This window comes from Rhynchophorus ferrugineus, unplaced genomic scaffold, assembly GCF_030347505.1.
Source record: "Rhynchophorus ferrugineus isolate W39M unplaced genomic scaffold, kcgeb_rfMv2 rfM3, whole genome shotgun sequence".
NCBI lineage: Eukaryota > Metazoa > Arthropoda > Insecta > Coleoptera > Curculionidae > Rhynchophorus > Rhynchophorus ferrugineus.
Window position 1 is genome coordinate 9,222,360 of NW_027472582.1, and position 23,881 is coordinate 9,246,240.

At 31.7% G+C, this 23,881-nt stretch overlaps 5 protein-coding genes across 8 annotated transcripts; 2 read left to right on the top strand and 3 right to left on the bottom strand.

Annotated features, from left to right (window-relative positions):
* Positions 1-608: 608 nt before the first annotated feature.
* Positions 609-10,750, bottom strand: CBP (sarcoplasmic calcium-binding protein). 2 transcript variants are annotated; one of them, XM_076398077.1, is made up of 6 exons: positions 10,643-10,750; positions 10,421-10,582; positions 4,032-4,196; positions 2,303-2,470; positions 1,107-1,247; positions 609-1,053 (listed from the first exon to the last, which is right to left on the bottom strand). In XM_076398077.1, the coding sequence occupies exons 2-6, from the start codon at positions 10,517-10,519 to the stop codon at positions 823-825; spliced, it is 804 nt and encodes a 267-aa protein (XP_076254192.1). In that variant the 5' UTR covers positions 10,520-10,582; positions 10,643-10,750; the 3' UTR covers positions 609-822. The 2 variants fall into 2 exon arrangements, with proteins under 2 accessions (XP_076254192.1, XP_076254193.1); XM_076398078.1 differs by lacking the exons at positions 10,421-10,582; positions 10,643-10,750 and adding an exon at positions 4,429-4,557.
* Positions 10,751-11,104: 354 nt separating this feature from the next.
* On the top strand, positions 11,105-17,506 carry kz (putative ATP-dependent RNA helicase kurz). The gene is made up of 18 exons (XM_076398067.1): positions 11,105-11,242; positions 11,297-11,473; positions 11,527-12,157; positions 12,219-12,393; positions 12,448-12,576; positions 12,634-12,865; positions 12,921-13,128; positions 13,189-13,424; positions 13,474-13,587; positions 13,654-13,772; positions 14,099-14,289; positions 14,372-14,535; positions 14,588-14,808; positions 14,877-15,162; positions 16,492-16,639; positions 16,696-16,897; positions 17,078-17,175; positions 17,228-17,506. Exons 1-18 carry the CDS (start codon positions 11,168-11,170, stop codon positions 17,308-17,310), a joined length of 3,489 nt encoding a protein of 1,162 aa, XP_076254182.1. The 5' UTR covers positions 11,105-11,167; the 3' UTR covers positions 17,311-17,506.
* On the bottom strand, positions 17,367-18,583 carry LOC143192620 (protein dj-1beta). Of its 2 annotated transcripts, none has more exons than XM_076398081.1 (5): positions 18,429-18,583; positions 18,085-18,211; positions 17,795-18,026; positions 17,656-17,742; positions 17,367-17,599 (listed from the first exon to the last, which is right to left on the bottom strand). In XM_076398081.1, the coding sequence occupies exons 1-5, from the start codon at positions 18,497-18,499 to the stop codon at positions 17,436-17,438; spliced, it is 681 nt and encodes a 226-aa protein (XP_076254196.1). In that variant the 5' UTR covers positions 18,500-18,583; the 3' UTR covers positions 17,367-17,435. The 2 variants fall into 2 exon arrangements, with proteins under 2 accessions (XP_076254196.1, XP_076254197.1); XM_076398082.1 differs by having other exon boundaries at positions 18,085-18,189; positions 18,429-18,547.
* Pex12 (peroxisomal biogenesis factor 12) lies at positions 18,575-20,080 on the top strand. The gene is made up of 6 exons (XM_076398076.1): positions 18,575-18,937; positions 18,992-19,173; positions 19,226-19,440; positions 19,499-19,646; positions 19,702-19,787; positions 19,845-20,080. Exons 1-6 carry the CDS (start codon positions 18,709-18,711, stop codon positions 19,957-19,959), a joined length of 975 nt encoding a protein of 324 aa, XP_076254191.1. The 5' UTR covers positions 18,575-18,708; the 3' UTR covers positions 19,960-20,080.
* Positions 20,081-21,026: 946 nt separating this feature from the next.
* Positions 21,027-23,795, bottom strand: SF2 (Splicing factor 2). Of its 2 annotated transcripts, XR_013004839.1 has the most exons (6): positions 23,454-23,795; positions 23,050-23,275; positions 22,858-22,995; positions 22,631-22,802; positions 21,678-22,469; positions 21,027-21,443 (listed from the first exon to the last, which is right to left on the bottom strand). XR_013004839.1 is itself a non-coding variant. In XM_076398079.1 (5 exons), the coding sequence occupies exons 1-4, from the start codon at positions 23,618-23,620 to the stop codon at positions 22,638-22,640; spliced, it is 696 nt and encodes a 231-aa protein (XP_076254194.1). In that variant the 5' UTR covers positions 23,621-23,795; the 3' UTR covers positions 21,027-22,469; positions 22,631-22,637. The 2 variants fall into 2 exon arrangements, 1 of the variants encoding a protein (XP_076254194.1); XM_076398079.1 differs by having other exon boundaries at positions 21,027-22,469.
* Between the last annotated feature and the right edge of the window lie 86 nt (positions 23,796-23,881).

Below are 23,881 nucleotides of genomic sequence, written 5' to 3' on the forward strand. Positions count from 1 at the left end.
CTATTAGTGTACAAATAACACATAGAAAAATAGGAAGTATTCTATATTTTGTGGATTCAACATCGTAGAGCACTTTATAGCAGAACATGTATCAACAACATAAACTGCAAGTATTAGAGATTATGTACCTGGATTGCGTATTTTTATCTATTCTTCTATTCGATTGTCTCTAACTTGAAGAAATCAACGGATGAAGCTACAACTGTTTTTAGACGCCCGTATTAATCCTAACTTACGCGAATCCGATACGGATTATTTCAATAGCTTAAGATAACTAAATCGAAATCGATACTTTGAAAAAAAGCATTGAATACAAATTCTTGTTGAGAAAATGTCTAAATAAAAAGCGCTACATCATCCGTTACCTGATATCCTCCTGCTTGTATTTTATGATTTGTTTCAACACAGAATCCGTTGTATATATGTATATGTTGAATGCATGTGCTAAAATGGGAATAGTCACTACACAACGCCTACATGGATAAGTCAATATAATGTACTAATTCCTGTTAATTAATACAGCTTCAAACATTAAAAAAACCCATTTATACGACTTTTAAACGGAACTGGAAAATGTTAATGGGAGCTAAAAATGAATACACCATTACTAAAGATAATATTTTACTGCATATCAAAATTCTATTCTACTCTTAACATTACATACAAAAGCACAACACAGTTATGCATATAGACTTATCACAAATTAGTCAGAAGTATAAAAAATATTTTATTGTAGTCAGTTCCTTAAAATAATATTGAACCAAAGCCTTTCCTCTTGTTTCCTCTTTAAAAATAAAATGAAAGATAAAATTCGACTCGGGCTCAGTGATGAACAAGTGGTCCCCAGAAGTATTTGGACAGGTTCTCTTCGTCCTCCGAAAGGAAGAAGTCCCTGCCGTGTTTGACGAACTCCTTGCTGTTGATTTTTCCATCGGCGTTGGAATCGATCGCCCTGAACGCCACTATGGCGTCCTGCTCCTCCAGACCCAACACGTCGAAAAACAGTTTAAATTCTTCAACGCTGATTTCGCCCGAACGGTCTTTATCCACAGCCTGAAATCAATAACGTAGAAACGTGTTCCATCTGTGCCGTTACCAGAACTTACCTTAAACAAATACGGTAAGAAAGAATGAGCCCTTCTTACCAAAACTCTGTCGTTCAAAACGTGATGCATATTCTCCATAAATTTTTGAATGGGCACCAAATTATAAGGGGATATCTCGCCGAATTGTTTCTCCCACAGGTCCTGTCAAAGAAATCAGTATTTTAGATCATCGCTAATATTGACTGATTGTTTGCCAAGAAAGTAATTTCAGGGTTTAAAGCCTCTTAAGGTTTATCATTGATCAGTTGGAGTTGGTGATAGTTAAATCACGAGAAAATTTTAAGCATCTGATACTGAGTATGGAATTTTAGTGCTTTTTTCCTTGAGGATTATTAAGACTTATGCTGATGGGTAGATTTATGCCACTTAAAAGGTGCATATTTATGATTTATGTTCACAAAGATTCTCGTAGAAGGAAGCCTGATTGGCGAATTGGCTTTATAACTACAACAATAGCAAAAAATAGATATTGATCTTAGGCTTATTGGATCTGATCTAGGGATGCAGAAAAAATATCGATATATGATATCATTTATATATTTTTTCGATATTTCTCGATATTTTTTATACTTTTTGCAATATATTTCTCCAATGTATTTTTAAAAAAATATCGAAAACGATATATCCCAGAAAAAAGAAACTTGTATGACAAATGGTACCCCATAGACTAGCGACTACTAATAATTTTGTATGATGGTTGGTCATTTGATATTGAACGGTTTTTACTACTATAATTTGATCTATATGTGTTGTTTTCTTTTAATAATATTTTATTTCGTAAGATTTGTGCAACTGCTATTCAACATTTATCATATTAAAAAATTTCAATCAGTATTTTCAAAGACAGTCTTACAACCAGAATGTTCTATTGTTTACTATTAATATTTATGTTTTGTTATCGCCTTGACTATGCGGCCATCTGTTTTAAAACTACATGAATGGTAAGCGAGTGAGACGGGTTGGTCAGTTTTCTAATAGATAAGAGTTCAGTATCGCCGTTCAACCAGTCGCTTCTTCTTCCCATTAAATAAAATAGTTTTTTTTCTCAAAATAAATTAATAGTTTTTGTTTTTAAAGCCCTTTCATACTTTATAACTTTGATAAATCTCTTAGGTAACTTGAAGAATACAAAGTTTAACTAGAAAGTGACTGAATCTGAAATTACTTTCTGCTTGATCGAATAATGACAGACTTACTTGAATGACATGATAGAATTCTTTTGTATGCTTCTCGCTCATATGGCCCAGGTCCACAAATCGGTCCGCTAGAAGTTTGAAATCATCAAATGATATAACTCCGTCCTTGTTGAGATCCAGAATGGCATGAAACGTACGCATTTTCCTCCTCCAAAAATCGGTGTTACCCTAATCAGAAAAAAACATTACTTTTTATCTCATTATGGGTATGAGAAAATTTTATTTACATTTTTAAAATTATATGTTGTTGATATACATTTCTGTTAACAACGTATTATTAATATTATTTTAAATTCCAAAATCAAATTTGGTATTTTTGTGGTTATATATTTATTCTGCTTTAAGTGTATATATATTACAGTAATATCAATGTTGAAAAATTGGATATGGAAAATTATCGATATGATAGATGTCGCCTTTGTTTTCAATAAAAACTAACCACCACGGTGTTTTTGACTCTTTATTTTGAGTTTCTGCATGGAAGGTTCATGCAAACGAATTTAGACGAGTTCACTCTCTTAAACGCTTAAAATATTATTTATTTACAGTCTGACCTTCTAGACAATTTTAGAGATGTTAACCATTTTCATTTCAGTCAATATGAACGTCTTTTAAAGAAATTCGTTTTGTCTTTATCTATATTGTTGATGAATAACTAACGATTAACTTGAAACTGTACTGGACTCTAATATTTTTATTATCGTAGATTAATCATTACTTATAGCTTGTCCAATAAAATAGCCAATGTTCGTTATCAACTTCGCATTTTGGTTTACAACGTTTGCCGGTTTGTAATCTTTAATTATATTCACAATTATATTCACTAGTTTGAAGAATTTTGTAGATATTTGACAATAAAGTTGATCAGTACCAACATAAATCGTTTTTACATTTGTATACAGCATTTGGCGACATATTCAAAGTTATTTTCTGTAGATACGTCATCTAAATTTGTAACATCAAAACGTCGGAATGTTGCCGCATCAACTTTGAGTTGTAGGTCAGTTTAGCTTTGACATACAACAAAATTCTAATCTAAATAAAATAATTTAACAAAAATGTTATCAAATATATTGTATTTTAACATTATAGTACATCTAAAAACTACAATTAATTATACAGCCACAATAGTTTGTAGGTTAGAGTTATAACATCTTATCACTATTGTTTTAAAGAATTTTGCATACGTCTGACAACTGGACAACTATGAGAGGCTCATTGGTATACTCGGTCGATCTAATCAGACAACATTGTGTCTCTTTTTAATTAAAATAAAAAGAGAAGGAAAATATTGTCTGCTCTTGAAACGACATTACAAATTACGGCAGGCAATACATTAAACATCTTGATGTTGTATGTACAAAAAAAACTTTGAATAGATTATTTCTATTCAAAATAACAGTGAACTTATGTCATCAACTGCAATTTTCTGCTTATTATTACTTAATATAAACTATATTTAATAACTCTTTTTCATTTCATTTCATTATTTAAATTGGAATTTGGTTACATATCAAAGCCAAAATGAACTGAAACTCAAAGTTGATGCGACGTTTTATTGCCATTAATTTAGATGACGTTAGTTCGCTGTTTGATTAAACGGGCTATAAGTTGTTGTAAATAGGATATTTCGACTAATTCCACTACTTACTAAGGCTTTCACAACCATATGTTAAAAAACGCGAATTATATTTTCACATCCTAATACATTAGTTGAGATCTTCCTTACCCTTCTGCCTAACCATTCATCCAAATCGCTATCAGACTCCGAGGACGACTGGTACTTGCGAGCGTGATGAGTCTTCGCCGATTTGCTGCTATAATGTCGGGCAAGAACCGGATTAATTTGAGGCAAGGGCGTCAAGAACATGATATGCTGATTACTAGCTAGGACCTAAAAAAATAAAGAGACAAACAACGTCAATAATCATCATAAGACGTTAAGAAAACGGGAAATCATGATCAGCAATCTCTATTGACATTCAAAACTAACAGACAATTCGTGTTCGTTTTATTAATCTACGCCGTTCTAACATATAAATAAACATCAACAACAAGAAGTGTTTGTTTGTTTACTATTTAAGCGTGACCTATAACTACGCAAATTTATCAGACAACACGCATACTTCTCGATTTCAAGCGTGCCTGGTGATTAGTTACAGTATATCAGAACAAAACACCGGTCAGGCTGGTCCTCGCCGCATTTTACGTAAGCGACGAAGGAAACCAGTGATTAGACCAGTTAAAGAGGGTCAGACTACACGCAGATACACGTATTGAAAATGTCTTTTTGTTTTAAATAATAATCATTGCCTTAACTATGTGATATTGCTCTTGTAAACAAACTGGTTTATAACAGACAAATTGTCTATTAGAACTACTTGTAACTGAAAATTACAAAACAAATAAATGGTATATCGAAAGAAGTTTTACTGTATATCATAAATCTGCCAACATAAATAACATCGTACAAAACACTAGTATTATTTATATTAAAAATAATGCGTAACATTGCTTACAGTTTAAGTTACAATTTTCAAACCATCCTTTTCATTATATGTTGGTAAATTTAACAAATAAATATACAGAGATGCAACAAATCCTTGTCTATCATCCAGTATCAGTTTTTATCAAAATAAATGCGAAAGTGTCAACGGGAGATAACTTCACCTCATAGAAATTAACGAATGTAAAATAGATTTCGATCCTTTTGATATGTAATGTAAAATAAAGGGAAATAAAATTTTCGTCCTTCGTCAAAGTGACCGGACCATAAAAATAGGCTTCAATTATAGGAATCTAATCAAGTCGATTCGTTTGGATAACGTCAAATTCGATTTAATAATTTTGACATTTTTGTCAAACTTAGAGGCTAACTTTAGCGTATATTAAAATATTACAATACTTATAAAATGCTTAACGGTCTATTGATTTTAATTTTATAACACAATATAATAAACTTTGTAATTTAAAAAAAATGTTATAATAATATTAATTATTATTATACCAATAAGATGGGACTTCCGACACGTTCTCGCAGATGAGTATATAGATATCGATAAAGATTTCTCTTTTACAACTGACAATTAATTTGTTCCGAGAAGTTTTGAAGAGTTTGTATATAAAGATTGTATTATAAATATCACATATTTATCTCAAAAACAATATTTTAATTTAACTGTTTGTGTCGTGATATAATTTAAATTTAAAATCCACAAAGCAATCATATATTACATATAACACAACATATATAAACAAAACATGGCAAACTGTACTGAAATACAAAGAAGGCGCTGAAAGTTGCACATGTGTATTTGGCCGAGCTTGATTGTCAGATTGAGCTGCAGATGTTTCGTTAAAATTTGTATTGTTCTATTTATATTTAGCTAAATTTGTAGAATTTTACGATATTAACATTAACATAATTGCAATATTAGTCCATCAAATGTCAATGTCTTAGAGATTTACCCATTTCAGTCATGGTTTTTCGAATGAAAAGCTTTGTGGTCTTTCAAAACTGACTGTTGTTCGGGTAAACGTAGATAATGCGTATGAATTGATACGGATATTCAAAAAATATCTTAAAATAAATATATTTTGCTCGGTTTATTTAAGTTTACTACCTGTCGCAGATATGACAAACGATGTCCTTTTTATAGCAAAACACCTGTAGTGTTGTAGGTAGGTATGTCAACAAAGGTTAAATAGGATTACTTCTTAGAACAAGTTAGACAAAATGCATTTGAAGATCCAAAACGAAAAAATGAAACAAAACGAGCGTCCCTTCAAATATATAAATAAAGGAATTATAACCGTATTCGAAACACTACCTCGAATTCTTCTGACATACGATCAACCATAGAATAACGACAAAAAATAACATTCAAAGATATAAAAAATTCAAAAAAAATAAGCAGCCATCTTGGTGGCGCAGTGGTAAAGGTGATGGGACGGTCCTCCTACTGTTGCAATAGCCGCAGATTCGGATTCTGCTGGGGCATGGTCGTAAATTTATGTTTGTAATTGTTTAAAATTTGTGAATGTTCTAGACAAGAGTGTAAAATATCTGACAAGGAAAATGATCCCGGTCACGCCAGTAACCAGGCTGGGTAAAACCGGATGTCTTCTGGGATGATTTCTAAAGTTGGTCACTCGCCAGTCGGTAGGCTTAATGCTGAGGACCGTGGTTCGGAGCCCACGTTAAACTTTAGGTCCAGTCCAGGTAAACCCATAGTTAGTAAAAAGAGACTTTAAAATATATTTTTAAAACAATTAAACCAAACGTTCTACATTTGTTAAGAATTTAATTTTTTCACTTAAAAAAGAACCTACTATAGAGACAACGCTCTCAAATGCCCATGATGAGTGTTTTCAATGTATTAGAAAAAATAACGTAGAGGAAAACCGGAAAAAATGGTTCAGTGAAAACAAACAGTAAACAATTAATTGTGTAGCACGACAACGTTCGATTACTTGTTACAAAATACGTAAAAATGTTTAAAAGCTAGGTCGTATCCCCGTCGCCGTATTCTCCGGACATCTCTCTTTGAGAATCACTTATTTCGATCTCCTGAAATACGGGACAGCGACAGTGATGATCAATGATAGACAACACTTCGAAACATAAATATATAACCAGTTTTTTTTATAATAAAGTTTCGAATTTAAGAAAATACGTTGTAAGCAAAGTTTTACGCCTGTTATAGAGAAACATTTATATAATAACGATTAAAAAACACAGCTTTCAAAACGTATAAAATAAAGTAAATAACGACCTCTATTAATAGACAGTTATGCACAAGAATGTGCTTCAAACCCATGCATTTTTTTCAACACGCTGTAAAAGAATTAGGTCTATTTTCGATTGTAAGCAACGTGCATTTTAGATATGCCTTTTACCGTCAATAAATAGAACAAAAGCTGACTGCGTGTATCTAATAGTTGCACTGTACCACCCACGTAACCCATATGGTATTTTACTAGCAGTGGTTAAACAATTCATAATTTAATATTTGAAGTTGCATCAATATACCTACGATGATATGATAACGACTTTGTGTTTTTTATTTATTTTTGTTCAACTGTTGTGCGCTTAACGCAGCTACTGGTTCAAAAACGTTAAAAATAAGGGAAATATTAAATCAACGTCAATGTTATTACCGAAACGTTGATATTCATTTGCTTTGAAATTATTCGCGACAGCATATCTGAGAATCCAACATTGTCGAATAAATAAAAGGCAAAATCTATTAATACCGTATAGGTCAAGAAGGTCAGAATTCTTACATCGTTAAATAAAGAAGACACAAACAACGCTAGTCAAAAGCTGAAACGTTTGATAAAACGTCCTTACTGATTATACGATAATATCGATTTTAACATTCACAGCCACCTAGCCTGAATTTGTCTAAATTATCTATTGTTTTGACCATAAAATTAAATCGAGTCAAATCACGTCTGTTTGATGTTTATGTCATGTAAATTATGAAATATAGCCATAAATATATGCAAACTAGAAACAGAAACTTCTCGACGCGCCACTGCTTACAAAAATAAATATCTGGTACCTGAAAAATTAACCCAAGCTTGTATTTTATTGAAATAACATACTTTTCTATCGCAAATACAATTTTTATTGCTTTTACAAATATATACTAATTTTGTTGTTTTTCTGCCATTTGTCATTTTCAACTTAAATTAAGCTTGTTTTACGAATTTAGACATGAAATCAGCTGAAATACGGTTTGGTTTTAGTTCCATTAATTTAAAATTGGTAATGGAAACCGTTTTGCAGGTTTAGGCAGCAGGAACCAAAAATTAAAATGATATATTATCCTAAAGGGCAACATTTTGCTATGTACTGATGTAAATTGATAAGTTAAATACCTAATTAGTTTATATATGGCGATTTTATATTAACATTGAAACAATACCATCGATAATTATGGCAGTCAATAAAACGTAAACGTCTTTCAAGGGACGAATTATAATAAACTTTTAGCTTCACAACCGTAACTTTCTTGGAACAATTGAGTTGCTACCTAAAATCATAGATCTCATCATGAAAAACGACACAGTGCTAAAAAGGAGACTAAAGCGACTAAAGCTCACTAATAAAAATTAACGAAATATTTTTGAAGTTCATTCCTGTATAATTGGAGAATTTGATTTTAGTTCTGCTTTTATCTTGGATGTTAATTATGTTATATATTTTTAAAATGTATATATTTAAGGGAGACGAAGGGAGGATAATGACCTTACAATAAACTATGCCAAGCTAGCTATATGCAATTGTTAACACCATGAACTTTATTAAACAATTGAACAAGCAGATATCACGCAACAAGAAACAAAACAGCATCTTATTATTTAATCGTAAGAAACAAATTGGCCTATTTATGGTCGAATTGTTGTCATACGCGATAAAAAACGAACCGATTTTAAATTCCATCTTTCCATACTTAATGGAAGGTAAATGGAAACTCAAAAAATTAATTCACAAACGTATAACGGAAAAATGATGCAGTTCTCTATCTTATTTATTAAACTGAAACGGTATTTTATAATTCCTTGTTGATCACAACACTCATTAGATGCATCGGAACAAGAAAATGAAAGCATTGGTCTGAGGGTTTTACTATGCTTACTAAAATAAATATATTCTTCATTCTTATTTCTTATTCTTATTTTGGAATAAGTTGATGATGCTTAGCATTTAAACCATAAATAGTGTATTATTTTTTCATATATCTCTATTAAAAAAACTACTTTTTCAACACTTCACATAAGTAACGAATAAAAACAAAACCAAAATGAGAGTGATTTGCTAAAAACTACAAAATATAATCAAAAGAGCACTGTACTTTTATGTTCTGGATTACAAGAAATAAAAAACCTAAAGGACGTTTCAAAAATCAAAAACTGAGAAAAAATCCATATTTTTACCCATTGACATATTTTATCTATGTTAAATATAACTAAAACAATCATATTTAACCCAGATAAAATAGTGATTATAAAAATTCAAACAATCCAATTTTTAACTTAATTACTCTAATAACGGACGTCACTGGTGCATTACTATTTACATTAGTACTACGTGAGATATTAGAGGTAGATCCATATGGGATATTGCTCGCTAACACACGTAGACAGCTCGTCTAGGCAATGATCAATGACCCATATAGAAAAAGAAAATTTAAGAATGCCCGTAGGTGATTGGGTAATTTTTTGGCTGCAGCCTACACGTCACAGCGCACGTTTCCATGCATGCCGTCCACCATACCAGCCTGATATTAAATAACTAAGAAAACAGCACTGAACGCACCCTAACAGTATTAAGTTACTAAAATAAACCACAGTAGCAATCAATTACGCTTAGTCCTCTAATGTTCTACTTGTACTTATATAAAATCAAACAAACATTTTCAGGAAGTTATTACTTTAAATTAAAATCCTTAAAGATATAAAGATACGTTAATTTTCTAGCTTAATGCAAACTAAATATCGATGCAAATCGTGTTGTATTCGATGCATCCTCACTGAATTGAAAGCGTGCAGTTCAATACCCTACTGTTCACATGTAAACATAAACAGTCATCGTCGTTATCAGGAATATCGTTTAACGTTAAACAACGCAAATATCTAGGCCTTTTACAAACACGCCTGAAAATTATCTGTAATTCTTTTTGTTCTTATCGAAAAAATGTTTTGGTTTTATTGGGGACAAACGACGAAACGCGTTTGCCTTTCACAAAACCACCAAGGCAAAAAGGAAAATACTTTATGAGGCAACATATAGGGAGGAAAATGAAGTGGACTGGAATTGTATAATTTTTTTAGTTGTTTATTCCGGTATCCGCTACCTTAAAAATTCAAAACACGCCTATTTAAATTTGAATAATAAGTAAACAAAAGGCGATAGTTTAAAACGATATTAACGACAATTAACTCAAGAAAATTAAATATAATTTATAGATTGCCACTAATAAATAGATTTAATTACTATTTAGTTTTAATATACTTTTATTAAAAAATATGAGATTCTGATAAACTTTAAATATACAATTATAAAATATAAGTTTAAATTTACTATATGAAATAAAAATGTCTACTTACTTTTGAATTATTTTTCAAATCCAACTTCGCATTTTTCAGAACAATCTTGGAAACATTCTTTCCAAGCTTTAGGCTGTTTCTCAAAATTGAAAAAGCCATTTTTGTTCCTAAAATCACGATCACTAATCTTCTAAACGACGTTCACAAGAACATCAAATACGACTGGTAAGTAAAATTTACTTTTATGAAGGTCTGATTACTAAAATGAATATCAGAAAATACCTATCCAATGAACCTCCTACCACCATCAAATGAAAAATAGTAATGCACTCGGCACTGCACAAAAGAGCCTTATAAATACGACAGATAGAAAGAAAGTTTACAAGAAACTAAGTTACTGTTGAATGGAAGGAGAATAATTCCAACCACTATTTATATAATATCAGATATGATTTAGGCATTAGAAACTATTACATTAATGATTTTATTCATATAAAAATAAAAAGAAATGAGCGGTCAAACATTTAAATATTTAAAATTTGATAGAACTACAGATTACGGTAACATTTTCTCTACTCTTTTAGTCAAGTTAATTCATAAAAGCATTAAAGCAAAATACTAAAATACACTTTACTGAAATTAAAAATAGTTAATAGAATCTATTAATATAAAATAGTTCTTCAAAAATAAAATAATAATATAATTATCAAAAAAAGATGAAGAAAACACTGCGGCAACCTAACCTTACCTTTTTTGTAAGGTTATGCATGCTGAATAAGAGTTAAACAACAATAATAATAGTTGAAAATGGGGAAGAAAAGATATAATTGGAAAGCTCGACAAGTTGTTAAAACAATTGTTGATGATTCAACTACCAATCAAGTGATATTTTATCCAAATACTTTAATTATTATGTTTTTATACATTCATTTTTAGATTAGAGTTGATTTAGATGTAAAGGGGCATTATGATAAAAGCAATGAGTTAGTTTTGCCATCAGAAAAACGTAAAACCAAGATTAAAGAAGACAAGACGAAAATAACTAGGATATTGTCCAAAAAACAAAGAAAAAGGCTTGAGAAAATTGTTGACAAGAAAAAGAAAAAGGAGAATGTAAGTACATACATATAGATCATTAGTATAGATACATTTTATATTATGTTTAGAGAGCCACCTTGCTAGAATCTATTCAAAAAGTTCAGGCAACTTCAGAAGAATTATCCCAACTTACATCGATTGCTTCTGTCCAAACAAAAGGACTTAAAAGATACTTACAGGAAGAATCAAATCCTGATAAAATTAAATTTAAAACTGAATCAGTAGCTCCTAAGGAAGTCAAATTAAATAGTATTTCAGGGTCAAAAAGGAAAAAATTACTTCAAGAGCATAGTATTCCTGAAAAGAGACTTAAATCAAATGATCCAAATGTTGTTGGATTAGAAAGTGATAGTGAGGAATTGTCTGAAAGTGATGATGATATAAAAAGAACTATCCAACAAGTAGACGACAATGATAAAAAAGAAGTAATTGAAGATAATGCAATTAAAGAAGAACTTAATGTATCAAATGAAAATGATGACACTGAAGTAATAGTCACAGAGATGAAGCCCCCTGTTATTGAAATTAAGGATGATGATACAAAAAACAAGCCAAAATTTGTTGAAAGAAAGCCTGCAGTGTATGTTGATGTAATTAGAAACGAAGAAATTCAAGCAGCTAGGCTAAAATTACCTATTTTAGCAGAAGAACAACAGATTATGGAAATAATTAATGAAAATTCAATTATCATCATTGCCGGTAAAAAAAATATTAAATATAGTAAACAGGGACCAATAACCTAATGAAAATTAAACTTTAGGTGAAACTGGCAGTGGTAAGACAACCCAAGTTCCACAGTTTTTATATGAAGCAGGTTATGCATTAAAAAAACAAATTGGTATTACTGAACCTAGAAGAGTAGCTGCAATTTCTATGTCTCACAGGGTAGCAGAAGAAATGAATTTAAGTACCAAGGAGGTTTCATATCTAATCAGGTAATACATTAACTATAATCTATAGCATACTGTACTTATTAATGTATTTAATAGATTTGAAGGAAATGTTACTGATGATACAAAAATAAAATTCATGACTGATGGTGTACTTTTAAAAGAAATGCAAACTGATTTTCTACTAACAAAATATTCAGTTCTTATTTTGGATGAGGCTCATGAAAGGTAACATATATACTGTAACATATAAGTAGAATATTAGTAAAATTAAACTTACTTTAGGTCAGTTTATACAGATATTCTAATAGGACTGCTCTCTCGCATAGTACCTTTACGTAACAAGAAGGGGGACCCATTAAAACTCATTATAATGTCTGCAACTCTAAGGCTTGCAGATTTTACTGAAAATCAAAGACTGTTTAAGGTAACACCGCCTGTTATTAAAGTGGAAGCAAGACAGTTCCCAGTAACAATACATTTTAATAAAAAAACAAATGAGAACTATTTAAAAGAGGTATATATCAAAGGTTGCATATTAATTTGTTTGTCATTTCACAAGTGTATTTTAGGCGTTTAGTAAAACGGTAAAAATTCACACAAAACTGCCAGAAGGGGGAATATTAATTTTTGTCACAGGTCAACAGGAAGTTAACTACTTGATGAAAAAATTGAGAAAGGCGTTTCCTTTGAAACACAAGGATAAAATGTTGGAGAAAGAAAAGGAAATTGGTGCGGAGGATGACGAGAGTGACGATGAACATGATGATTTCGATGGACGTAAGTAATAAAAATAGCATCTATTAATTATGTGCTTATGTTATGTAAATATTATTTCAGGAAAAAACAAAAGAAAACGCTTGAAAAAACAGAAAATCAAAATAATCCCTGATATCAACTTGGACGACTACAGCTTACCGAATGACACCGAAACCCTGTCTGATGATGATGAAGAAGGCGGAAACCTATCGTCAGATGAGGAGGATTTCATTGATGACGTCACGGTGTATCAAAATGCCCAACCATTATGGACCTTACCGTTGTATTCGATGTTACCATCCCATAAACAACAAAAGGTTTTTCTGTGTGCATCATCGTTACTGCGAATTTAACAATTGTTTTCAGGTGTTCAAACCACCGCCAGCTGGATGTCGATTATGCATAGTGAGTACGAATGTTGCTGAAACTTCACTGACTATTCCAAATGTGAAGTATGTAGTCGATTGTGGAAAAGCTAAGGTATATATTTATTTTATAAAAAAAAGTACGTACAGGAAAATTAATTGTGATAATATTATATGATAGGTTAAATTATATGACAAAGTTACTGGTTTAACTAGCCACGTTGTGCATTGGACAAGCAAGGCATCAGCGAATCAGAGGGCTGGTAGAGCTGGTCGAACTGGTCCAGGTCATTGTTACAGGTATGGCTTTTTTTTCATATTTTGTCCGGTATTTAAATTTTACAGGGATAATTTTGTGTCTTAAATATGTTACCAATTTTTGGGAAAATCAACATAATGAATATCTTAAACAAGAAAAAAATGTCTTTTCAACTGTTAACACACTGAGATTTTTTTTGTTCTTTGAAAGTTTCAAAGATCTAAGCGGTTGGCGTGGTTTAACAATCGCATAAGTCATAAATTACAAAACAATGCAGAGTGAGCGAAGTTTTCTTCGACCATTGTCTTTTTCACAAGTTTAGTGTGTCTAATAAACAAAAATCATTCATTAATTAACATTTTTTCAGATTATATTCAAGCGCTATATTCAACGACGTCTTCCAGGACTTTAGTATACCGGAAATTCGACAAAAACCTGTCGACGACCTTTATCTACAAATGAAATGCATGAATATCGATAAAATCATCAACTTCCCTTTCCCCACGGCCCCTGATTTACTGCAGCTTAAAATGGCTCAAAGACGACTGGAAGTTATAGGTAAATTATTATAAGGCAATGCATTTTAAACAATTATTATTATTTATTTATTATTAAGTATTTTTTTTATTTAAAAACATAGGGGCTTTGAAAAACAACCAAGTAACGCCACTGGGCAAGGCGATCTCAAAGTTTCCGGTACTGCCTCGATTCGGGAAGATGTTGGCTCTGAGTCACCAAAGAGATCTGTTACCTTATACTATATGCTTGGTTGCTGCTTTGTCAGTTCAAGAGGTTCTCTTAGAGGTCAGTAATAGCAATCATTCTCTTTATTTCCATTAAAATGAGATCTTTTCAGACCCCAATAACTAAATCATCTCCAGAGGAACAAAAAGAATTGCGCCAGAAATGGGCGATGCTCAGGGTCCAGTGGGCGGGACAAGGCAACTCTTTGTTGTTGGGCGACAACTGCGTCCTGTTGAGGGCAGTAGGAGCGGCCGAGTACGCGAACAGTGAAGGGAAGCTACAAGAATTCTGCGATAAGAATGGCTTGCGACACAAAGCCGTAACGGAGATTCGGTAATATAATGAATTCGGTGAATTTGGTTCATCTAAATTTTTTTCAATAAAAATTCTACCCTAAACAGGAAACTTAGACTGCAATTGACGTCAGAAATCAAGAAAAACATGCCGGATCTGGATATAATAGTCGATCCAAAAATGGCGCCACCGACGGATCTGCAGGCGAAGTTGCTGCGGCAGATCTTGCTGGCTGGCATGGGAGATCAAATCGCCAGAAAAGTCTCTTTGGAGGAAGTGAAAGAAAATGAGGACAAAGCCAAATTCAAGTACGCGTACAGAGCTAACGATATGGAAGAGCCGGTTTTCTTACATAACAGTTCAGTGCTGAGGAAAACACTGCCCGAATTTGTGGTAATTAATTTAGCAATTAGGTGTATGAAAAGATAATCCACGTTTCAAACATTTCAAAAATAATAATAAATAATAATAAATAAAAGCAATAATCAGAGGGAAAATGTCTGGGCTATAGAGTGTATGAGCATAATACTCTCATGCAATGCTTTTTGAGCTTGTAGCATTTTTTTATAGTTTCTCAAGACAAACAATATCTAGCTCATCTTTCAGATTTAAGATTATTTTCAAATTAATAAAATCTAATTCTCGACATCGGTATATTTGGTTTATGTCCGACAAAGAAGGATCATCCAAATGACGCCAGTAATTGGGCAGGCACTGGGCACTCATCAATAGATAAGCTAAGGGGTGGGGTGTAAGCATAAACAAGAGACTAACGTATATTTTTGAAAAAAATTAATGATATATAATCTGTGTTAGGTTGTTATTTTTAATATATAACATTTCTTACATTCATTCGTTTGAATCTGTGAATGTAACTTTATCATGGTGTCAACTATTAAACCTTAACTAAAGCAAACTCATTTTAACATATGTTCTACAGGAATGATAAAAACCAAACTATATTTCCTCTTTGGAATCACAGTACCGAGAAAAATATGGATATTTCGATATTTTAAAAAAGATATCTATATATCGGAGAAAAGAAAATATCGATAATTTTTTTACAATATTATTAAATTATAAAATATTAAAATAATAAATTATATAATATTATATATAACTATATATAAATATTAAAAATAATTAAATCATTTTTTATGTTTAAAAAATATATTTAATTTTTTTTTGAAAAATACCGTCGAAAAATATCCATACTTTTTCGGCATCGTAAATTGGATTGTGATTCAGACCAATAGGTCAAAGACTACAATGTTATTTTTAAAATGCCAGAATTTATGAAGATAAACAAAACAAACAAAAACTGGGAAAAAATATTTATTAAAAAATATATAATTCTTCTCATCCAAACAATAAGCTCTGGAAGGTGTAATAATCTCTGATATCTTTCTTGTTAACATATCCTTCTAAATGAAAATGGGCTTATTTACTGAAAATTGTTGTTAATCTATGCTATTCCAATAAAACTTCAAGCAGAAACATCAAGCACTAACCGCAGGTGTTCTTTCATTGAAACAGTAGATGTGCAGTTGACTACTAAAATGTATGACATGAACTTTCTCAATGGACGCCCTGTAGATACATAATTTTCAAAATAAATTAATTGGTAGAAATTTGCTTGAGTAACATATGATTTTAAAAACGTGGATTACTTTTCAAGCTCCTTCAACCCCAAAACATGTCAATAATACTCTTTTTATTTAGATTTACCAAGAAATATATGAAACAAACAAAATTTACATGAGAGGCGTTACCGCTATAGAGTCTGATTGGCTACCGATATACGTTCCTGAACTATGTAACTTGTCGGAACCTCTTGCGGAACCACCACCGTTTTACAACGAAAAAACAGGTAGGGCATTAATAAAATAATTCGTATTATGGTACATAAAATGAGTTGCTTTTCAGGGAAGGTGTATTGCTACACGACGGGTACTTTCGGACCACAGGGATGGCCCCTTCAACAAATCGAAGTTCCATATCCAGATACAGCAGATCAATACAAATGGTTTGCCATATTCCTCTTAGAGGGGCGGGTGTTTAAAAAATTGAAACAATACGCGAAGAATCTACTAAGTCAGCCAGGTGTTATGATTAAAACATGGGCAAGGTAAATTTAACATATTTTTCGATGTGTGTTTATATGTAAAGTATTTTATATTATAGATAACATAAAGTTCTGTTTAAATAAAGTGATTTTAAAAATTCATTGCAACATACCATTTCAAAATTGATCCAAATTATTATTCTAGTTTATTGCTAACTAAAGGAGATACTTTCTTTTTATCAGATTGCAGCCGAGGACTGAGGTATTGTTAAAGGCCTTGATGAGCAAGAAAATTAATTCTAAGACTTTGTTGGAGCAGGAATGGAAAGCAAACCCAAAATGTAAGACACCAGACTTGATGTGACTATAATTAAATAATACAATTTTTTGCAGATTTATTACAACAATATCAGAAATGGCTTCCTGAATCTGCCCAGAGTGAAATAGCCTTATCATGGCCTCCTTTTGATAAATAAATATATCAAATTACTACTATGTACATATGATATTTTTAAGTAATAAAAAAAATTAATCAAAGCTTAGCAATTTTTTATTCTCACAATAAAAGCATACATATAGTATAAAGCATCAGTTCTGGAGTTTAAGCATAGTTTACTAACATAGCTTTAGCAATAGTGCTAGCTTGATCTTTTCCTTCTAGATGGTCCACTATTTTTAAGGCAAAATCAAATGCAGTGCCTGGACCTCTGGATGTGATTAAGTTTCCATCAACTACTACTTTTTCTTCACTATATTTATATTTCCCTAAGAAAATGTTCACTTTATACATAAGCCAAGATATTTATGACTTAAAAACTTACCTCCTTCTTCCATTTCAGTTTTCATGGCAGGATAAGAAGTAAGTGTTTTTCCTTCAGCAATACCATGAGCTTTTAAAGCAGTAGGTGCTAAAAATTCATCCCTGTTACTTGAAGTCTTTGTCATATTCAACAATATTACCAGCACAAATAGCTGCAATAAGTCTGCCACTTTGTTCCTGATCTTTCAAAATACTACCAACAATGGGAAATTCAGCCAAAGCCTTAGAACCGCCTAAACCACCAGGCAATACGACAACGTCGTAAGGACCTTTTGAAGCAGCATCATTGACCCCCACATCAGGTACAATGTTAGTACCCCTACTGCACTTAACAGTGGAGGCATTTGGTAAACCTGCCACTGTCACGTCAATCTAGCTCAAAAATATTATTTGAAATGATATCTAATTTTTAAATTGATTTAATATATACCCCTCCTCTGCGTAATATATCCACCACAATTACAACTTCCATTTCTTCAGCGCCGAGAGCCAAAAAAACTAAAGCCTTCTTAACCATGTTTGATGCTGATGCACACTTGGAAAACGGTTTATATATACTGTTTACGAAAGTACAAGTGAAATTAAATTAAGCATATTTATATACTATTTTAAATAACATATTAAATATGATAAATGTATTCCAATTATTGCATTATATTTTTTTTTACAAACATAGCTTACGTAACAGCAAAGCTCGGATTAGAGAGGATATAAGTTTAAAAGAATTTTGAATTTGTTTTTAAAAAAGTCTAGGTTATATCAAAAAATAATTACTTTTTTCTCACAAATAAAAAGTTCCTTTCTCCTAGCACCCGCGTAACAACTCGAAAACCGTTTATCAACATAACCAAACATACCTAACAGCTGATTTTGACATTGACAAGGATAAATTATTTTTCATTAAGTACTATGATTAAGTAATTGAATAAAGAGGATCTCATTTATAACCTCTATATTTGTTGTTATCATTAAAATGTGGAAAAAAATTTCCAATTATGTTAATTAGCCGCAGGAAAAAAATTATTATGAGTAATTATTTCATATACCACTAAATATGTCCATAAACGCAGCTAATTTTACCCAAACCGTTCAAAATAAACCTTCCATATTTGAAATAATTGCCCAAAAGTCGTTAAACGATACTTTATACCCAGCGTTACAAAAGGTTGCATTATTTTTATCTACAAATTTCCCAAAAAAGTTTTCTTTTCTAAATAATTATTATGACGAGACATTTTTGGTTCTGAATGGAGCTCTGCAACTTTATTATTTAAAATTTTATGGTAAGTTAAAGTTTTAATATGCACATTACGAATATGTTTTATAATTTTTTTTAGATTCCTCATTTTCTGAAAATTTTTATGGTTTAAAAAGAATTATTTTAAATGGCCAAGGACTTCGGAATTATGAAAGAGATCTTTCGCTTGTTTTACTAGTGTTAGTTCCATATATTAAAAGGAAAATTGAAGATAAGGTGCAAATATACAGAATTCAAAATGCCGAAGGTTCTCTAAGAAGAGTTAGTATTAAAACAGAAGATGATTTTATGATATTTAATATTTGATTTTTAGGATTTAGCAGGATGGAGTAAGAAGACATTGATATTTTCCCATGCAGTATTTGAACTAGTATGGGGTCTAATACATTTATATAACTTTTTACAATATATGGGAGGAAAGACTGGGAGTCAGTTACCACTACTAAAAGTGATTAATATGAAGCTTTGTTATTCCAATGATTTACCTCCTCCTAGCTTCTGGCAAGCTTTATTCAAAGGAGATTTAAAGTATGAATTAAATATATCTTTTTTTAATTTTAAAAAATACTGTAACATATCTATTTAGGTTATCAGATCTTAATTTTCAATTAGTAAGGAGCGGAGTTAGTTCGATTTTAGAAATAACTGCCTTTTTCATGCAGTTTTTACAAACTTGGTCTTCCCATAGTCCTAATTTAAGTTTGACAGAACTACCTAAAGTCGAAACCCCTCCAGTAAGAAAAAGTAAGAATATGGTGTCTAGTTGTTTCCAAAATACATTTGTTTTAGCTCGATAACAAAGCAAAAACTTATCAGGGCAAATGCCCGATATGTCTTCAAGCATGGTCAATACCAACTGTTCTTCCGGTTTCAGGGTATGAAGTTATTAATATCAAGCTATCCAACTATATAATAAATATCATATTTCTTAGGTATATTTTTTGTTTTCGATGTATATTGAGGTATTTAAGCGAGAATCAGAAATGTCCAGTAACGAATTTACCTGCCAGACCATTAGATATAGTAAGACTGTACAATAATGATTAATATAATGACATGTAAATAATATAGCTACTTATATAGGTGAAAAAATCTTGTTATATTATACCCAATTAAATTAGTGAGAACTGTTTATTTCAAATATTAAAAATCAAACGAATCTTGAAAATGCATTATTGTTAATGTTGTTGGTATTGTCAGTCAATAAAAATGTATTGAATTTTTGTAATTGGCAATTAGGAAAGATACTCACTCAATTAGGTGGGTCCATTGATTTTTATTCACCTAAAAACGGATAAATGCTATAATTGCTCTATTGAAATGAAAACAGCACGCGTTATTTGAAAACATATATTTGAGAGGTTTTCATATCCCACAGAGTATACTCTATGTTCATATTCTTAATTCTTTTAAGACTTGGAAACGTGATTATGAGTTCTATTTAAATTTATCAAAGATATTTAAAAGCATGTTATCACTCGGATAAAATAATTAAAATCGTTTTAATCAACCATAGGAAGGGAAGGTTGCCAAAAGTACCTCGTTAAAAAAACAATTAAAAGTATGCCATGAACGTTAATACTCATGGAAGCTCAAAAAGTTATCCCGATGCAAAAAATACAATGATATTCAAGTTCTCGGATTCTTTGTTTTGTTTTGAAAAGTAGGCGTTGTTGTCATTTTGTTTAGATATTTTCCCTGTACACCTATACATATTTGTCCAAGTTTCTTTGTAAATCACGAAGGTCAGATTGGATAATTTGGTAGTATACGAAAAATTAATATAATCAATTAATGAGCTTAATGGTTTATTGACAGTTATTTTAAACTGAGCCGACTTATTACTTTTTTAAAAATATATTAGTCGTCTTTTTACTTTTGTAATCTCTGGTGACAATTTAATTTAAATATTTGTGGTTGCCGTTAAACCTTCATCTGTAAGCCTCTGCAACTTGAAGTTCACCATAAGTACTTTGCGAGCGAAAATAATATCTGATGATTGGTTATTGTCTTTTAGGTACAGACAGATTATTTAATGTCATTAAATTCGTCGGAGAACAATAGAAAAAAAACTTAAAACAACGCAGGGGAAAGGTTCAATAAAACAAGTCATATATTGACCATACATACTAATTTATTTTCTCGAAGTATAAAAAGGAGCTATCATGCAAACAAAATGAAAAACAAAATAGCACGCCAAACAATTATAAAAATGGTAAAATCATGAGAAAAAGGAAAATACCTGTTCATTATCCTCCTTTAAATCCAAGAAATCCTTAAGATCTATCCGCATCGCAAATCCTAGACAGACTAAATTAGGGGGGGATGCGACAACAATCCAAATTTCAGCCAAATTCCTAACGCTCCCTATCAGAGAGTACTAAATCCGCCACTAGCAACATTCAAAATCCTCTAACACATTTTACTTTTTAAATCCTCAAAACAGACAGTACAGTGTAAATCCTGCCATCCTTAATCCTTTAGAGAAATCCCAGGATTTAGGCGTCCTCCGAATTTATCATATTTCAGACCTGGGGTAAAACGGGATTTCTATACATTTTAACAGTAAAAAAACAAGATTTATATGCAAAAATGGTTTCAAAATTCTTTACTTTCGCCTACGCTGTCAAATACAGCGCGAAAAACCAGACCGAATTTCGGGGTTACGACTTTACAGGCATAAAGCAAAGAAATTTAAGTGGGAAAATGTAAAAAAATGTTAGACAGACAAAAAAGGATGTTAATTTAGAGTCTGGTGTATTTACCATAGTTCCGTTTTCCTTTTTATCTTCAGATCCTTTTCTTTCCTTTTTATATTTGTTGTATCCAATTTTCGTTATCCTGAATGCTGACCGAAACACCCCTAGCGTCGCTACTTTTGGCCCAGTGTCGCTTTAATTGATCATAACCAAACATAGACAGATTGTGACGTAGAGCCAAAAGTTGCGACGCCGCTAATGGTCTTACGTCACCCTTACTCTCCCCAGTAATAATGTGCAGCTGAATGATTTCGCAAAAGCTTTAGCGGATATCCTGTTATCTGTTCCCTCCTCCTAATATAATCCAAAGTCCCTCTCCGATCCGATTATAACCATCCAGTATTTTCCTTTTTAATCTTATCCAACCAAACATATCCCACGTAGTATCGTTTGAAAAAATAAAACATGTATTAGTTATCAGGTCTATGCTTTTAGATCGATCGAACATCAAGCTGGGTCTCGGTGAGTTAGTGATAGCCTTGAAATGTAGAAATAAGAAATAACAAAAAACCCAGATCGAGCCTATGTTCGCCTAAACTATAAATAACGGCTGTAGTCTTGCTATTTCGTACATCTACGACACAAATGTTGCACTAGTGTTTTGTTTACATAAAAATATAAAGAAAATTCTGGCTTATAAACCCAACATTAATTATTCAGTCAAAGGTACAAAAAAAGTATGGAGATTGTTCTAATCGCATCAAAATTTCTATAAAGGCTAAATTTAAAAAATAATAAAGTTACAATAAAACAATTTGTCGTGAAAGAGCACACCTTCTTCATAGTCACACAAATCACCTAGAAAAGAGATTTGAATGATAATAAAGTTGTACTCTAAATCCATTTACAATCAGTGTCTACAAAATATCTATTAGCTTCCTTAAAAATAGTTCCAAAAGTAGACACCTACAGTTTTTATAACATGAAGATTAGTTTCTTAAAATAACTTCATGAAATACCTTAGTTTTATGATCGAGATCTGCTCCTTGAGTAACTACGTCTAACTGGGCTATAGGTGGGCGAGCCTCTCTTGCGGGGTGAATATGAACGTGATCTTGACCTACCTCCTGACCTGAGACCATCACCACTTCCACCTCTATCTTCTTTTACACGTATGTATGAAACTTCACCCTAAAATTATTACAATATTACATTTCTTTCACCACAATTTGTTGCATGCTGATACCTCATGGCTCCTAAATCTAGAATCATCTAATTTCTTAATGGCATACTTCATATCCTCATATCGCAAGAATTCAACCACCCCTGATCCATCTTTAAATGAATCAGCAAAACATACATCTCCAGCTTCTCTCATATGATCCTAAACAATATATAAAGTTGATATGGTGTAAAGTAAAACAATAAAAAATAATACCTTCAAATCTTGCCATGAACCTGTGGGAGGTAAACCCGTGACTAGGACTCTATACTGGCTTCTTCTAGCTGGAGCTCCCCGAGCACCTCTACCTCGACCGCCGCCGCCTCCTCTAAATCCGCTTCCACGGCTGCCACCGCTACCACCTCCTCTTGGAAACTCAACTCGAAGTCGATAACCATCATAGTCGTAACCATCACGGGCGTGTACCGCATCTTCGGCATCTCTATTATAGAATTTTGTTAATTAATAAATATATACTTTAAATAATTCATTAACATTAAATAATTAAATATTCACACAACAACGGAAAACAATGGCATGCATTACTTTGGCATTATCAGTCGCCATCTTGAAATAATTTCCGGCATATAATTTAAGAAAAGCACTTGTTTACAACATACCTAGGATCCTCAAATTCTACAAATGCAAAAGGGGGTCCACGGCGATTTTTCAAATCCACAAAAGTAACTTTGCCAAATTTATAAAACAAATCTTGAATATCTTTGGTACGAATATCTGGAGGTAAATTGCCCACATATATTCTACAGTCATTACGTCCCCCTGACATTTTTATGTAAATTTACAAAATAGGATATAGAACAGTAATTCTCCAAAAGTTAGTTTTAAAAAAGGTCACTTTTACGACTAAAACACAGCTAAAATTAACACTTATAAATGAAACCGGATCAGTTAACATGAAAAGACGCCTAAATTGACAATCACGACACCCATTGCAGCCAACAAACACAAAAATATTAGAATAGTTCTATACATTTATCGAAATAAACTGATTTCAAAAATCATATTAATTTGAATTGATAAGGTTCAT

Bases quoted from the DNA above. Each gene is read 5' to 3' on its own strand.
- CBP (XM_076398077.1), bottom strand. From the start codon at position 10,519: ATGGCTTTTTCAATTTTGAGAAACAGCCTAAAGCTTGGAAAGAATGTT. The intron at 4,197-10,420 runs GTAAGTAGACAT...TTATTTTTTTAG, and splicing joins ATTTGAAAAATAATTCAAAA to GTCCTAGCTAGTAATCAGCA. The intron at 1,054-1,106 runs GTAAGTTCTGGT...TATTGATTTCAG, and splicing joins TCTTACCGTATTTGTTTAAG to GCTGTGGATAAAGACCGTTC.
- kz (XM_076398067.1), top strand. From the start codon at position 11,168: ATGGGGAAGAAAAGATATAATTGGAAAGCTCGACAAGTTGTTAAAACA. The intron at 13,129-13,188 runs GTAAGTAATAAA...ATATTATTTCAG, and splicing joins ACATGATGATTTCGATGGAC to GAAAAAACAAAAGAAAACGC. The intron at 13,425-13,473 runs GTTTTTCTGTGT...AATTGTTTTCAG, and splicing joins CATCCCATAAACAACAAAAG to GTGTTCAAACCACCGCCAGC.
- LOC143192620 (XM_076398081.1), bottom strand. From the start codon at position 18,499: ATGTTGATAAACGGTTTTCGAGTTGTTACGCGGGTGCTAGGAGAAAGG. The intron at 18,212-18,428 runs GTAATTATTTTT...TTTCGTAAACAG, and splicing joins TTTTTATTTGTGAGAAAAAA to TATATATAAACCGTTTTCCA. The intron at 17,600-17,655 runs GTAAGTTTTTAA...ACATTTTCTTAG, and splicing joins AACTGAAATGGAAGAAGGAG to GGAAATATAAATATAGTGAA.
- Pex12 (XM_076398076.1), top strand. From the start codon at position 18,709: ATGTCCATAAACGCAGCTAATTTTACCCAAACCGTTCAAAATAAACCT. The intron at 19,174-19,225 runs GTTAGTATTAAA...TTTGATTTTTAG, and splicing joins CCGAAGGTTCTCTAAGAAGA to GATTTAGCAGGATGGAGTAA. The intron at 19,441-19,498 runs GTATGAATTAAA...ATATCTATTTAG, and splicing joins TTATTCAAAGGAGATTTAAA to GTTATCAGATCTTAATTTTC.
- SF2 (XM_076398079.1), bottom strand. From the start codon at position 23,620: ATGTCAGGGGGACGTAATGACTGTAGAATATATGTGGGCAATTTACCT. The intron at 23,276-23,453 runs GTATGTTGTAAA...ATTCTATAATAG, and splicing joins GTAGAATTTGAGGATCCTAG to AGATGCCGAAGATGCGGTAC. The intron at 22,803-22,857 runs GTATCAGCATGC...TAATAATTTTAG, and splicing joins CTAGATTTAGGAGCCATGAG to GGTGAAGTTTCATACATACG.